This window comes from Martes martes (genome assembly GCF_963455335.1).
Source record: "Martes martes genome assembly, chromosome: 13".
NCBI lineage: Eukaryota > Metazoa > Chordata > Mammalia > Carnivora > Mustelidae > Martes > Martes martes.
Window position 1 is genome coordinate 10,685,607 of NC_137901.1, and position 13,396 is coordinate 10,699,002.

The 13,396-nt window shown below is 35.0% G+C and overlaps 1 protein-coding gene across 1 annotated transcript in view; it reads left to right on the forward strand.

Annotated features, from left to right (window-relative positions):
• The window catches only part of CDH19 (cadherin 19), a gene marked incomplete at its 3' end in the record, with an annotated part of 93,706 nt that overhangs the window by 62,084 nt on the left and 18,226 nt on the right, over positions 1-13,396 (forward strand). Inside the window, exon 9 of the mRNA XM_080821973.1 lies at positions 2,968-3,089. Coding sequence (XP_080678099.1) covers positions 2,968-3,089 — 122 coding nt within the window. The remainder of the gene's footprint in view (positions 1-2,967; positions 3,090-13,396) is intronic.

A 13,396-nucleotide genomic window follows, 5' to 3' on the forward strand; every position in this document is an offset into this window, starting at 1 on the left:
ACTTTTTCTGCTTTACTTCCTTAAGCAAAAAGTTGTTCTGTGGGTGTATGCTTAAGCCATAAAATATATGAGCCTTAATTTTTGAATAATTCTATCTTGTAATCTCTGGAAATTTCTGTATCTTAATGTTTTATTTATCTATTTTTATCCTGAGCGTAACACAATAAAGAAGAGTCTCAAGATGATAATTCTTACGATAAGTCTTAAGATGATAAAAACTAAGAGCTAGATTTTTTGGTATGTAGTAAACCTTGCTAATTATAATTTTTAATTAATTGGAAATCATAATTTCTGTCATAATTGCAACTGTTACTTGTTGGAAAAATAGTTACAAACAGGACCATCCCATCCCAGAAAACAACTCCATAGTAGTGGAATAGAGAGAAAACAGTTTTATAACTGAAAAGCATTCAAATAGAATTTGATGGTGCATTACAGCAACTACTGAGATTTCCAAGTCAAAAAGAAATTTCACCCTGTTGTAGAATCAAGCGTCGTGTTCTCAACATAACCCAGTACTAGCCTTCAAGTAGGAAGACTTCATACCGAGTGTCATACATAGTTCACTCTATGTTTACTAGGTAGATGACATGACCATCTGTTTTTCCTAACTGGCTTTATCCAAAGGAAAACTAAATTTCTCAGACCTTTATGACAAAACGTGGTTTTGAGCGTCAGTCAAAGGCTTTGCTGAAATGAGGCTCCAACAGAAATTAGGAGAAAGGAGTGTTATTTTCCTTGATAATTATATTTCGTAGAGTTGGCTTCTGTACTTGAGAAAGACAAGCCTGTGTTGTGAAGTTGGCAGACATTTATTCAGCTTTTAAAGGGTTTACATACATTTAAAAAAAAAGAGAGAGAGAGAGAGAACTTAAATTACAAGTTTCCTAAGGTAAATGCTTTAAGAAGAGCAAAGAGGGAAAGTCTTTTCCTTGCTTTCAAAAGGGAGAATTGATCCTTTTTTTAAAAAATGTATTTGCCCATACAAATTACAATTGCAAATATAATGCTTTTGCAATAACATAAGAAGAGGATATTATAAATAAAGACATTAAAACAACAAAGAAAGCTTCTTCTCACTCTTTAATTGTATGTACCTTCCCACAGCATTTTTTGAAATTAAAAAAAACCATTTAAAATAATGATATGCAAATACACAATAGCAGAAACTTGCTTTCTTTATCATTTCGCAAAATGCTGTGTATTATCACTGCTGATTAGTAGATATATAAAATAATAATATTTAACATTTACTGTGTATGTGTATCCTAAGTAATCTTATAAATGCTTTATATGTTTTAATTAATTTAACTTTATAACAGCTCTTATAAGGTTAGTTACTAGTATCTTTTCCAGTTTGCAGAAAGGCAACTGAGACAGTGGTTAAGCATCTTTGTCAAACTGAGGATCAAGATTAAAATCTATTTTTAAAGCTCACTGTATTCATACGGTTATTACATTAGCTCATTCATTTTTAATAAGCACACACAGTTTCATAGTGAGATTGTAATTTATTTCTCATTTCCCTTTTGATATGCATTTGGGTTATTTTCAGTTATTTGAGATGAAAAAAAAATTCTGGAATAAATAAGTCGGATCACATACTCTTTGAATATACTAGTGCCTTGGACTGTAGCATAGATTTCCCAAAGGAATTCCAGGGTCAAAGATAAGTGAGGCTTATCTCTTACCATCTACTGCCAGATTAAGTTCCAGAAAAGGTTTACATCCCTACTATTTCTCAGTGCTCCACAATCACTGTGCTCCACTGTATTTAACATGGAACCCCCAGACTAAGTCATCATTACTTGCCCTTCTGTGAGCCAGAGTGTGTGTGAATATTATGAAAGAGCAGCATGTTTCAGATGGGGACGGTTTTGCCTCCTGATACCTTTGACAATGTCTGAAGCCCATTTTGATGGTCACAACAAGTGTGGGGAATGCTGTTGGCATTGAGTTCCTGGAAGTCAGGGATGCTGCTAAGCACTGTACAGTGCAGAGGAGAGCCCCCTGAAACAGAGAATTATCCAGTGCAAAATATCAGTAGTGACGAAGTTGAAAAACTGGTGTGGATCATTTGAATTTTCTCATCCATGAATTTCTAGTTTGTGATTATTTCCCCAAATTGCTTTTTTTTCATATCAACTGTCAGAATTTGTAAATTAGAGCTATTAAAATTGCATCTTCTGATGCAAACATTTTTCCAGATCGCTGGTGTCTTGTTGTTTTTGTGGCTTTTTTTACTTGTTTTTTTTGGGGGGGGGGTGTGGGCAGAGGACAGCATTTTAAAATGCATTTAACCATATCTTCCCATTCCTTCATAGCTTCTGTATTTCTTGGCTCATAAGAAAATCCTCCCAGCTAAATGTATACATAAAACTTTACCTGGATGTGTTTATTTTAAAATTTATTTAGATCCTTATTCTCTGTCTGTTTTTGTTGTTAAAAATTATTACCAAACGGTGCCATTGTTAAGAGCACTTGTTGCTGGCTTCTTAAACTGCCCTTTCTACTTCAGCTATGACCTTAGACCAGCCTTTGGTCTGCAATTTGTGGAACTACATTTACAGTGTTTTTATCAGTAAAGTTAGGGAGGGTGGTAATTCATTATTAAATGAATTAAATGCATTAATATACATATATTCAACAGTTGCTGGATTTTAGGAGGGTGTCCCTAAACCTGACCATCTTTTTCATTACTTTTCCTCATTAGCTCTATCTATAGTCTATGGCAAGGAAAAGGCACTTGGTAAGTATTGGCTAAGTTGAATGTGTCGAGAACACTTTTTCCTAGGCTGTATTCTTGATAAATATATGATTGATACAGAGATTCTGTGCTCAGGTAGCCTTTATTCAAGGAAAATAGAAATATGCCACCCAGTGTCTACTGAAATTTTCATGACCTTTTTCCCCCCTTAAAGATAGCATTAACATTCTTTATTTTCATTCTGTTTATTCAATTTGCAGACAATGTGCAACAAACGTCTGCAGTTCCTGTGTATGTGCAAGTTCTTAATATTAATGATCATGCTCCTGAGTTCTCTGAATACTATGACACATATGTTTGTGAAAATGCAGGCTCTGGTCAGGTAAGGACCTGCAATAAATTGCTAATGTCTAAACATTGCCATATATTATATTTAATAACTTTTGCTACATCCCTCCCATTTTGAAATGATAAAAATAATCTTCTTTTAACTATATCAATTACTGCTTTTATGTTGTGAGCTCTGTATAATTTAAATGTCTTTTTAAAAGAATAAAATGTAAGCTTCAAGCTTTCTACTTTCAAATTCCTCAGATGTTTGAAAAATCTGCTAACACTGGGGATTCACAGTGAATCTTCTATTCTTTGTCAATACAATAAAGAAAAGTTGTTTTTTTGTAATTCTATAGAATAGGTTATCACATTTCAATTACTTTTTTATTTTTATTCATCATAGCATAAAGAAACATGATATATAAACAAACATGAAGAGAATGAGCTGGAATTTTTTGTGTAGCTAATAACTACTGTATCAGACACATCAACACAAAAGAAACCTAATGTCAGATGAATTACTAGATATGTAAAGAACAGAGAGCAGACTTATTTTGAAACACACCACCATTACTTCACTTAATTTTTTCCTTTCTTCCTTCCTTCCTTCCTTTCTCTTTCCTTCTCATTCTTTCTCTTTCTTTCTTCATTTATTTTCACTTCACAACTTATTTACACATTTTCTCTTGTGGAACTCACTTTTTTCGTCTGTAAAATGTAAAGCTTAAAGTAGATTGTTCTTTGTTTTCAGTTCCAGTAAATGAAAATTTTTCTTAGGCATCATTTGAAATCATAGGAGCCTATTATATGTCATAAAACATTTTTAAAGATATATAGACAGGTTTCAGAATACTGAATGTGTGTATGTATGTGTGTATACATGTGTATATATGTATATATAGAAATATATATTTACTATGAAATAAATTGTTCTCAATAGATTTGAATTTTTCAATGAAGCTAGGTGAAAACAATTTGGATTTCACAAAAATGGAACTTTTAATTTTCTGCCAGTAAATAGTAGTAGCCAACATTTTGCTCCATTTTCAAATATCTAATATGGTAAGAAATAGGCATTTTTTTAAGTTTTTAAAAATTTTTTAAAATGCTATTAACATATAATATATTATTTGCTTCAGCGGTCCAGGTCTGTGAATTATCGTACAGGTTTGTGAATTGTCTTAAACATTTCACAGCACTCAACATAGCACATACTGTCCCCAATGTCCATCACCCAGCCACCCTCTCCCTACCCCCCCCCACCCCTAGCAACCCTGTTTGTTTTGTGAGATTAAGAGTCTCTTCTGGTTTGTCTCCCTCTTGATCGCATCTTGTTTCATTTTTCCCTCCCTTCTCCCCACAACTCCCGACCCTGCCTCTCAGATTCCTCGTATCAGAGAGATCATATGACAATTGTCTTCCTCTGGTTGACTTAGGAAGTAGACATATTTTAAGAATGAAGTATACATGAATCACTATGGATTATTCAGTTGTAACCTAACAGGGATGATTAGTAGCTCTTAAAATGTCTTGTGAAGTTGATTTGGTCATGTGTATTTTAGAATACATTGTATTCCAGACATAATTCTGAAATACTGCCTATAAGCATTTCCTAAGTTTAAAATAATAATAAAATTATAATAAATATACAGATGAATTTAAACTTAAGCTACTTAATTTGAATTGGGAGGACCCAGGGTTTTTGATAAAGTAAAATGTCAGTATAAAACTTTCAGAGACTCTCACCATGCAACACTTGCCCCAGATCCAAAATCAAACTAATTTAGAAACCTATGGACAGACTATATGGTACAAAGGAATCCCTGAAACAGAATGCAGATGACCTGCTACCAACGACTCCTATAGAAACTGGCTTTAAACATTTCTTTGAACTTGGAATTATAAATAGCTGATATTCTTAGAAATTTAACATATCTGATGTTCTCAAACTTTTCAAACACATCTGTCTATCTGGACACATAATAAGCTTAAAATTAAAACAAATTTAGAAATAATTTATCTTACAATTTTCTAAATCCCTACATACTACATTTACATATTTAAGATGACTTGTATTTTATAATTATTGTAAGTACAATTACATTTTATAGTTATTAAAATTATATATGTCAAATTTTAAGATTTTATATGCTTTACATAAACATGGATGTATTTACAGTACCTCCCTAATTAGACAACCTATTCCCAAACTTAAAAAAAAAATAGGCTTAATTTACTATACACTTATTTTTTTAAATGTCCTGGGTGGTAAATCCACTTACCCAATAAAGTTGCAAGTTCGATGGTCTTATCTGGGCTGAGATGGACAGAAGATTTGGGAAGCAACACAGTTTATATAAGAGACTTGAGACCAGGGCCCTAGCGCTATTTTGTAAACACTTCTCAGGAGGAGGCTACCCAACACTATTGATCACATTGGAGCTTTTATTCTAACTCCTCCAGGTATTTATAACAACTCTAACTAACCGTGTTTATAATAATCTTTTTCAACTTGCTCATCATGTGAAAAGATGGAAATTGACATTTCTAGTAGGAACCAACTCCTTTCACTGGTGATTGCATTAGAGTCCACTCATATCCTTACTGACTCAGTGGATCATTCATTCTTTTCACAGAATCTGGCTCATAGGCCAAAACTCAGAGGTCAGTGCATTTGTAATATTGTGGAATACTTCCTTTTTTGAGAATGAGAATTTTTTTTTCTACTTCTGCTCACTGACAGTGACACCATGATCACAGGAGGCTTCAGGCATTAGGCAGAGATGAATTCACAGCAAAGGGTAGAGCCGACAAAATTTCCTACAGCACAGTTTTCTGACTTCAGTACCCAAAAACTTCAATAGATTTTCCAATACCAGCACATAAAAGTACAAAACTCACTGGCCTGGTATTTATCACTCTCTTTGATTTGATCACAATTGTGTATGTGTATATATATACACACATTTCCTGTTCACACTCTGAATTTCTTGTCTTTCAAAATATAAATTACATTTTCTAGAGTTTGTTCATATCGACCCTTCCTCCTGAAATGCCCTTGTCGGTTCCTATTGGAATTTTAACTATACTGCAAAACTGAACTCACATGCCACATAATCAAACTATTCTTAACAAACATATATTTACAAAATCCCAGGCATGATTCTAGCATCATTATAAAAATTAGACCAATTCTCAAAAAAAAAATGTGAGGGAAATACATAATGTGCCTCATTTTCCAGGTGAAGAAACTGAGGCCCAGGGTAGTTGCTACTTCCTAAGTAAAGAGAGAGATACTTTATCCCAAGTGCTGGCATCGGAATATATGCATGTTACCATTACATTTTGTTGCCTCTCTGTCCGTAGTTTGAATATATCTTACGTGTTTGCAAAATGAAACATTTCTAGTTTCATGTGTTTTCTAGATTCCAAGATACTTGTGAACAATGAGTGAATTTATTTTTATATTCTTGTCAACTTGCAGTGTGGTTCCCAGTAATAACTAGTTGGATAAATGAACAGAGCATGAGACAGTAGTTCCTGAAATAAAGAGTGTTTTTCCTATAATTCTCTGGAGATACACATTTGAAATTACTAGCCTTGTAGGTGATGTTTAAAACTTTGCAGTGTGATGAGATCCTTTAAAGAGAGTCTAAAGAGTTTAAAGAGAATCAGTCTAAAGACTGAGACCCAGATATTCTAGTATTAGTGTTTGGGGGTAGGAACACTAGAAAATAAAATTTGCAAGGAGAGTATAGTAACAGAGAAACTAAAAAAGTATTCCAAGGAGGAGAGGTTATTACCTCTTTTATTTGCTGCTTACAGGTCAGGTAAAAGCAGAAAATAAAATATACTATTGAACTTAACAATAGAGATTTTAGACTTACTAGAATATTTGTAGATAGTATTTGTAGTATATGTAATATCACCCAGGAAGAAAATAAAAAGTGAGACTATGAACGAACTTGAGCAGAACCTTTGGGATTGGCAATATTTAAGGATTCAGTAGAGAAAGAGAATCTTGCAAAGTAGACAGTAGGTGGGACCACTAATGTAGGAGAGAAACAAGAGTTTTGGTGTGGACATGCATGAGTGCAACAGTTTTTGAGGAGGAAGTGTCAACAGACTTAAATCCCACTATTGGTGGGGGGGAGTCATCCTCACAGTTTACCATATGGTCAAATTTACTCTTTAAAAATATGTAATTTTGTAAGTCACTCACAGCTATATAAATAAAATGACAGTGCAAAACAACTTGACTAAAATGTGGCAAAGAGAAATTGCACTGGGCACTTGTTAGCAATGGCAAGGAAGATGTAATTCAGATTATTGCAATAAAGGTCAAGACCATTGCAATCAGGGAGACAAATGAACTTAACTCTGTTGAAACAAAATTCAGGAGAGTTTTAAAACGCTGGGCTGAGCTAGTGAAAAAATGCTAGAGGACACATGTGGGGAGGGGGAGGTTGGCCAGTGTGATTAGGACAGCTGTGTGACTGGCTCCTAGAGAAGTTAGGCTCCTACCCTCCCATAGAGACTGAGACACGGGAGTGGTGGGGGGGGGTCCTATCTCGGTTGATGTCTACATTTGAAAAGGATGGTTTTCAGGCTTTTGAGAAAGACCATCCTGTATCACCAAATTGAAAGAGTTTGGGAGATTTATTTACATTACAAAGGGTCAGAGAAAGAATTTGCTATGAGAAACTCTCTCTTGTAATTGGTCAGAAAAAAGGGAGGTCAGGAGATTGTAGTCAGGAAGAATCCTGTCTAAAATTGAGTCAGGCCAAGGGGAATGCTATGGTCCTCTTGGTCAAATGTTAACAGAATGTAAACATGCCAAATGCGTACTTCTCAGTATGTAATACTCCGAGAAGTTTAAAATACCCTTTACGGCTCCTATTTTTGTTGAAGAAAGAATGGCTATCTTCTATGCTCTGTGATTGCAAAGCATTTAATCTTTTAATTTATAAACCACAAATATAATAATCTAGTTAAAAAGAAAAATCCTATTGCATTCCCTTCCTTCCGGTGACATTTAGATACATTCTGCCTTCAGCAGTTTTCCATTTGCAAGATAAATCAAGTAGATTTTGGTGCAAAACATTTATAAAAGATGAAAAAATACTGTCACATTTATTTTTAGCAAAACAGAACAGCCCAGATTCTTATCGCAAAATACCGTGTGATGAAGGCCTTCCTGTTGAGTGACTAAAAGGATGATTACTATATTTTTCCTTTATCCTTAAAATCATATTGTTCATTTGCTGATTCTTGATTTTGAGAATATTCATCTGTTTTATCTTCATCTGAGGACTCTGTCTCAAACCTTTTTTTACATGATCAGTTTCACCATCATCTTGCGTCTGTCGTGCTGGTTTCTGCTTTTGGTTTTCATCTTCTATTCACACACTACTGTGAAATTACTTCCTCTGTCAATTTCTTTCCCTCTAGCATTATGAATGTAAAATGAAAAATCTTGAATTTTCAACTGTTTTTAAAGAAAAAATAAAATCAAACTAAAAAGATAGTGTATCAGTTTTTTGATCTTTTTGAACAATGATGTAATACTTTAAGCAACACATTTAAGAAGAGGAAGAAGAGAATGATGCAATGGAGAAGATTTATTTCGTTATTTTATCATCCTTCTAGGCCATTCATCTTATAAGTTTCATATAAGTCTTTTAAAAGCACATTAAGAGAAATTTATGAGTAATGATGAAATGATTTGTAAGATGATGAAATAGCACAATGCTGAAGGCATAAAAAGGATCATGTCACTAGGTTCCCAGAATGTAGCCTAGATTTAATGAATGTGCCTCTCCAGTTACTGAAGGAAAGATTACTTTACTTACTAATAGTAAGTTAATATTTTCTTATTATCAGCAATACTTCTAAGAATAAAAAAATGAAATAACAATCTTTAAAAATGAGTAGAACTGCTCAAAAAGAAACTCAAATGCTAATTTTGATGCAACAGACTTTAAAGGCATATTGAGAGTTGAACTTTGCTGAAGAAGAGCGGTATCTGTAGGATATAGTGGCGTTAAGTTCTTGTGTGACTTAGAGTTTACAAACAAAGCTCTGTGGGAAATCTATGACATGCTATCTTTTTATAATTTTACTGATGTGTATATTATGCCTCAAAAAGTTTCGATAACTTTTTCAACATCATTTAGCTTATGAGTGAGCAAGGATTATAGTTTCTTTCTCTAAGAATGATGCTTATTTTAACTATACCCTGATAATTATAAAGACTAGCTGTCCTTAGATTATTTGCGCAATACAAAAGCAAATAGAAAAAAAAAATTTTCTTTCTAATTTTTTTAAAGATTTTATTTATTCATTTGATAGAAGACACTGGAAGAGAGGAAATAGAAGCAGGGGGAGTGGGAGAGGGAGAAACAGGCATCCCCCTTGAGCAAGGAGTCTGATGCAGGGGTCAATCCCAGGACCTTGGGACCATGACCTGAGCCAAAGACAGATGTTTAACAACTGAGCCACCCAGGTGCCCCTTTTTCTAATTTTTGTACCAATAAATTAATTACACCTACGATTGTGAGGGCAAAAACAAGAATGAAATCAATACAACTGAATCTCACCTCCTTTCTGGGAGATGCATAGCTCAAACTCAGAATAAATCACATGGGTTAGTGCTGTTTCATAATCAGTGTCCTTTAAGGAGGAATGCCACAAATCATCAGGTAAGTCAGAGGACTCATAGATGTCACTATCATATTTAGAAGTTTGTCCAAGGTCTATAAGTATCTGAAAAAAAGGATACACAGCATGGCTCCCTATAATGGTCCTCCACTCCAATCCAAGGGGAGTCCAAAATTCCCCACTCACATTGCTACATATGCTCTGGTTTATGAATTGAAATCAATGTAAAGGTTGAGTGCTATCATGACATCCAACATTACCATAGATATTTTCTTCCTGACACACAGTTGGTGATGCCTTATTTAGTGGGTGGGTGTTAGGGCTATCGTGGCTCCTGAATTGTCATTGTTTGTACCATGTTTCCTCAGATGTTTTACATGTGAAATCAGATTGAGTTGGTCTCTGATTTCTGGTTTGAAATTTACTGGATAGGCTTCCTTCAAGTACAGTTGAAACCATGCCCCTAATATAAATATGTACCTCCCAGAGTGACATTAAAAACGTTCAAAAGTACTCTTAATCTCTTACTCATTCCTAAAACTTAGATAGTGATGTGTGAACATTACAACTTAATGGAATAAGCTGTCAAAAAATATCTGCTTTGAAAGATAATAAAGCATATCTTGTGTAACTGAAATGGTTTTTGTGCAGACAACATAATTATTTTTAATTTAATGGTGCCTATAAGCAAAATATTAAGAGCATTCTGTTTAGACATTCAGAGGAAATGCATTTTACTCTATTTAAAAATAAGGAATAAGTAGTCTATTAACAAAATAAGAAAGCAGCTACACCATCAAAACACAAACTGGGAAATATATACATCACATGATATGAATTCTTGACTGAGCCAAGGAAGGATGCAGAAACAGCATATACTACTCCAGATAGCAAACAGGAAATTTGGGTGTGTAAGCGAAGAGGAAAGAATCTCTTCTCTAGACTGAAGAATCAGAAATGAATGCAGTGTGGAGAAAGGAGGAACCTTCAGTGATGCCCCTCCTGGCCTGAGGCTTACCCCCCACGTAAATTGCTAAAATGAAATATAATTTAGAAAATGTTGGGGTAGGGAATATAAAATTTCATAAAAGCAAAACCTGAGGGAGTCTTTGTACCAAGGAAGATGGAATTTGGTGTGAATTTGTTTATATTAAGGATGCCAAAGTGAGGTCCCTCTTTCTTCTCCTACGTTCTCTCCTTCCTCCCAACTCTCTTTATAAAACAGCAGGCCTCTCTGATACTCAAAAAACACGGCACCATATAGTTTAAAGCATGCTTACATGTGCTTACCCATACATACATACACATACACAAGTAGAGACAAAAGAAAAAAATGTAAGCAATCTACATCGCAAAGAGAATTATAAATGGACAAAGAGTGAATAGATCTTCAGACATTCGTACCCGTTTCCGTGTACTTTAGACATGACCTATTAGTCTTTGATTGCTTTCATCGTTTCTGGTACAGAAATATGTTCTAGGCTTTGCCTCTTATTAATTTACTGCTTTCTGGCTTCCCATTCATGCTTCAGTACCGCCTTAAAAAGTACCTACCTGTTCCGTGATACGGTGCTAATGGATTGGTCCCTTTAGAGCATTTCTCTTATTGGGAATGCAATGTTGAGCCTTGTCAAAGGAGGGCATGGAATGAACGTTGAAGAAGGAAAAGGTCTTCTCTTCCTGGTTCTGTGTGTAGAATGTTTATTTTTGCCTTTCTCAACCTGCAGAGTTGGTCAGTGTGAAGATATATGTGGTGCTTTATCCAGCCGCAAGTATAGCCCCAAAGATCCCAAAGGTACATTCCCTCAGCAACCATACAACTCCATCCAAGGCCTGTTGAGGTCCTGCAGCCCTCCAGTATGGATGCTGTGAGCTTCAGGCCTTGTACCTGCAGTGGCCTCCCAACTCCACCTGCATTTCTGTCCACCCGCACACTTGCAGCCTGGAGGATTGTTCTGCTTTCTTGGGGAATGTGGGCTAGCTCTGACCCAGGCAACCCAGTGGGCTCCTTTGTTCTGAAAACAAGATGCTGCAACCACATGTTCTCCAATGAGGTCTAAAACTTGTCTTGGGGAGAGGGCCTATCTTCCACATTTGTGTCTTTGGATAATTTCACTGAACTTCCAAGTACTCTTTGGAGTTCTTCTTGCATCTTTATAGTTACTCTCCTAGTATAGCTTAATAATTCTTAATATTAATATTCCTCCTTTTAAATTACTGTGTGCTTCCTTTCCCTCAGTTGGACCCAGACTAATACATGAACTCATCTTTTACATTCTCTGCCTCAGATTTGGAAGCATTCACTTTCCTAACATTTTGTGATATTTTAGTGGAATATTGCAGAGAATACAGATGGAATGATTAGTAAACAAAATTGGGATACCAATCCCAGAAAATCAAGAAAAATCCTGCTTTCTCTTTCTCTCTTGCTCTCATTTTATAGCTCTCCTGTTCTCTTTTATTTTCAATAACGTGGAAGACCACTCTAAGGGAAACTCCAACAAAGTCTGTTATTTCTTGTTTATTTTCTTCAGTTATTTGTAATTAATGTACCTTAGAGAAATATGGATATGATCATTTTTCAGAAGGTTTTCATTAATTAGAAATATAAGGATTCAGAGGCAAACAATTTTCCCTCAAGTTGCAAATGATAACCCCACTCATCGTTCACTAGTTGGGCTAGTTTTGTCATATGTGTGTGCATGTGTGCATCAGTACACATACATTTGTGTAGAGCTATCCAAAGTTATGGCAAATGCTTTTTTAAACCAAATACTTTAAATTTCTAATAGAGACATAAAATCCTAGGAGTGGTACAGAACTCTCTAATCTTAAATAAGATTATTGAATGAATATGGACAATATATAAAGGTAACAATACCAAAAAGTGAAAAAAAAATCTTAAACATTAGAAGCTATCAGAGAAGACAAAAAATGCAAAAGCAAATTGTACAAAAAATGCAACGCTTGTAAGCAGTGTCAAATTTAGCAAATCCTTTCAGTTGCATACAACTCGAAACTACAATGAGATACCACCTCACACCTATCAGAACTCCTAAAACTAACAACACAGGAAAAAATAAGTGTTGGTGAGGTTGCGGAAAAAGGGGAATGCTCTTACAGTATTGGTAAGAATGCAAACTACCGCAGCCACTGTGGAAAATAGTATGGAGGTTCGTCAAAAAAGTTAAAAATAGAGTTACCCTACAGCCCAGCAATTGCACTACTCGTACTTACCCAAAGGATACAAAAATACTGATTCAAAGGGGCACATGCACCCTGATGTTTACAGCAGCATTATTAACAATAGCCAAACTATAGAAAGAACCCAAATGTTCATTAACGGATAAATGGATAAAGAAGATGTGGTAGGGGTGCCTGGGTGCTTCAGTCAGTTAAGCTTCCAACTCTTGATTTCGGTTCAGGTCATGATCTCAGTGTCATGAGATCCAATCCTATATTGGGCTCCGTGCTGGATGTGGAGCCTGCTTGAGATTCTCTCTCCCTCTGCCCCTTCTCCCTCCCTCTTAAAAAAAGAATGCTGTAGTATATATATATACACAATGGAATATTAGCCATCAAAAAGAATGACATCTTGCAATGTCATGTTTGCAATGATATGGATGGAGCCAGAATGTATTACGCTAAGAAAAACAAGTCAGAGAAAGACAAGCACCATATGATTTCACTCGTGTG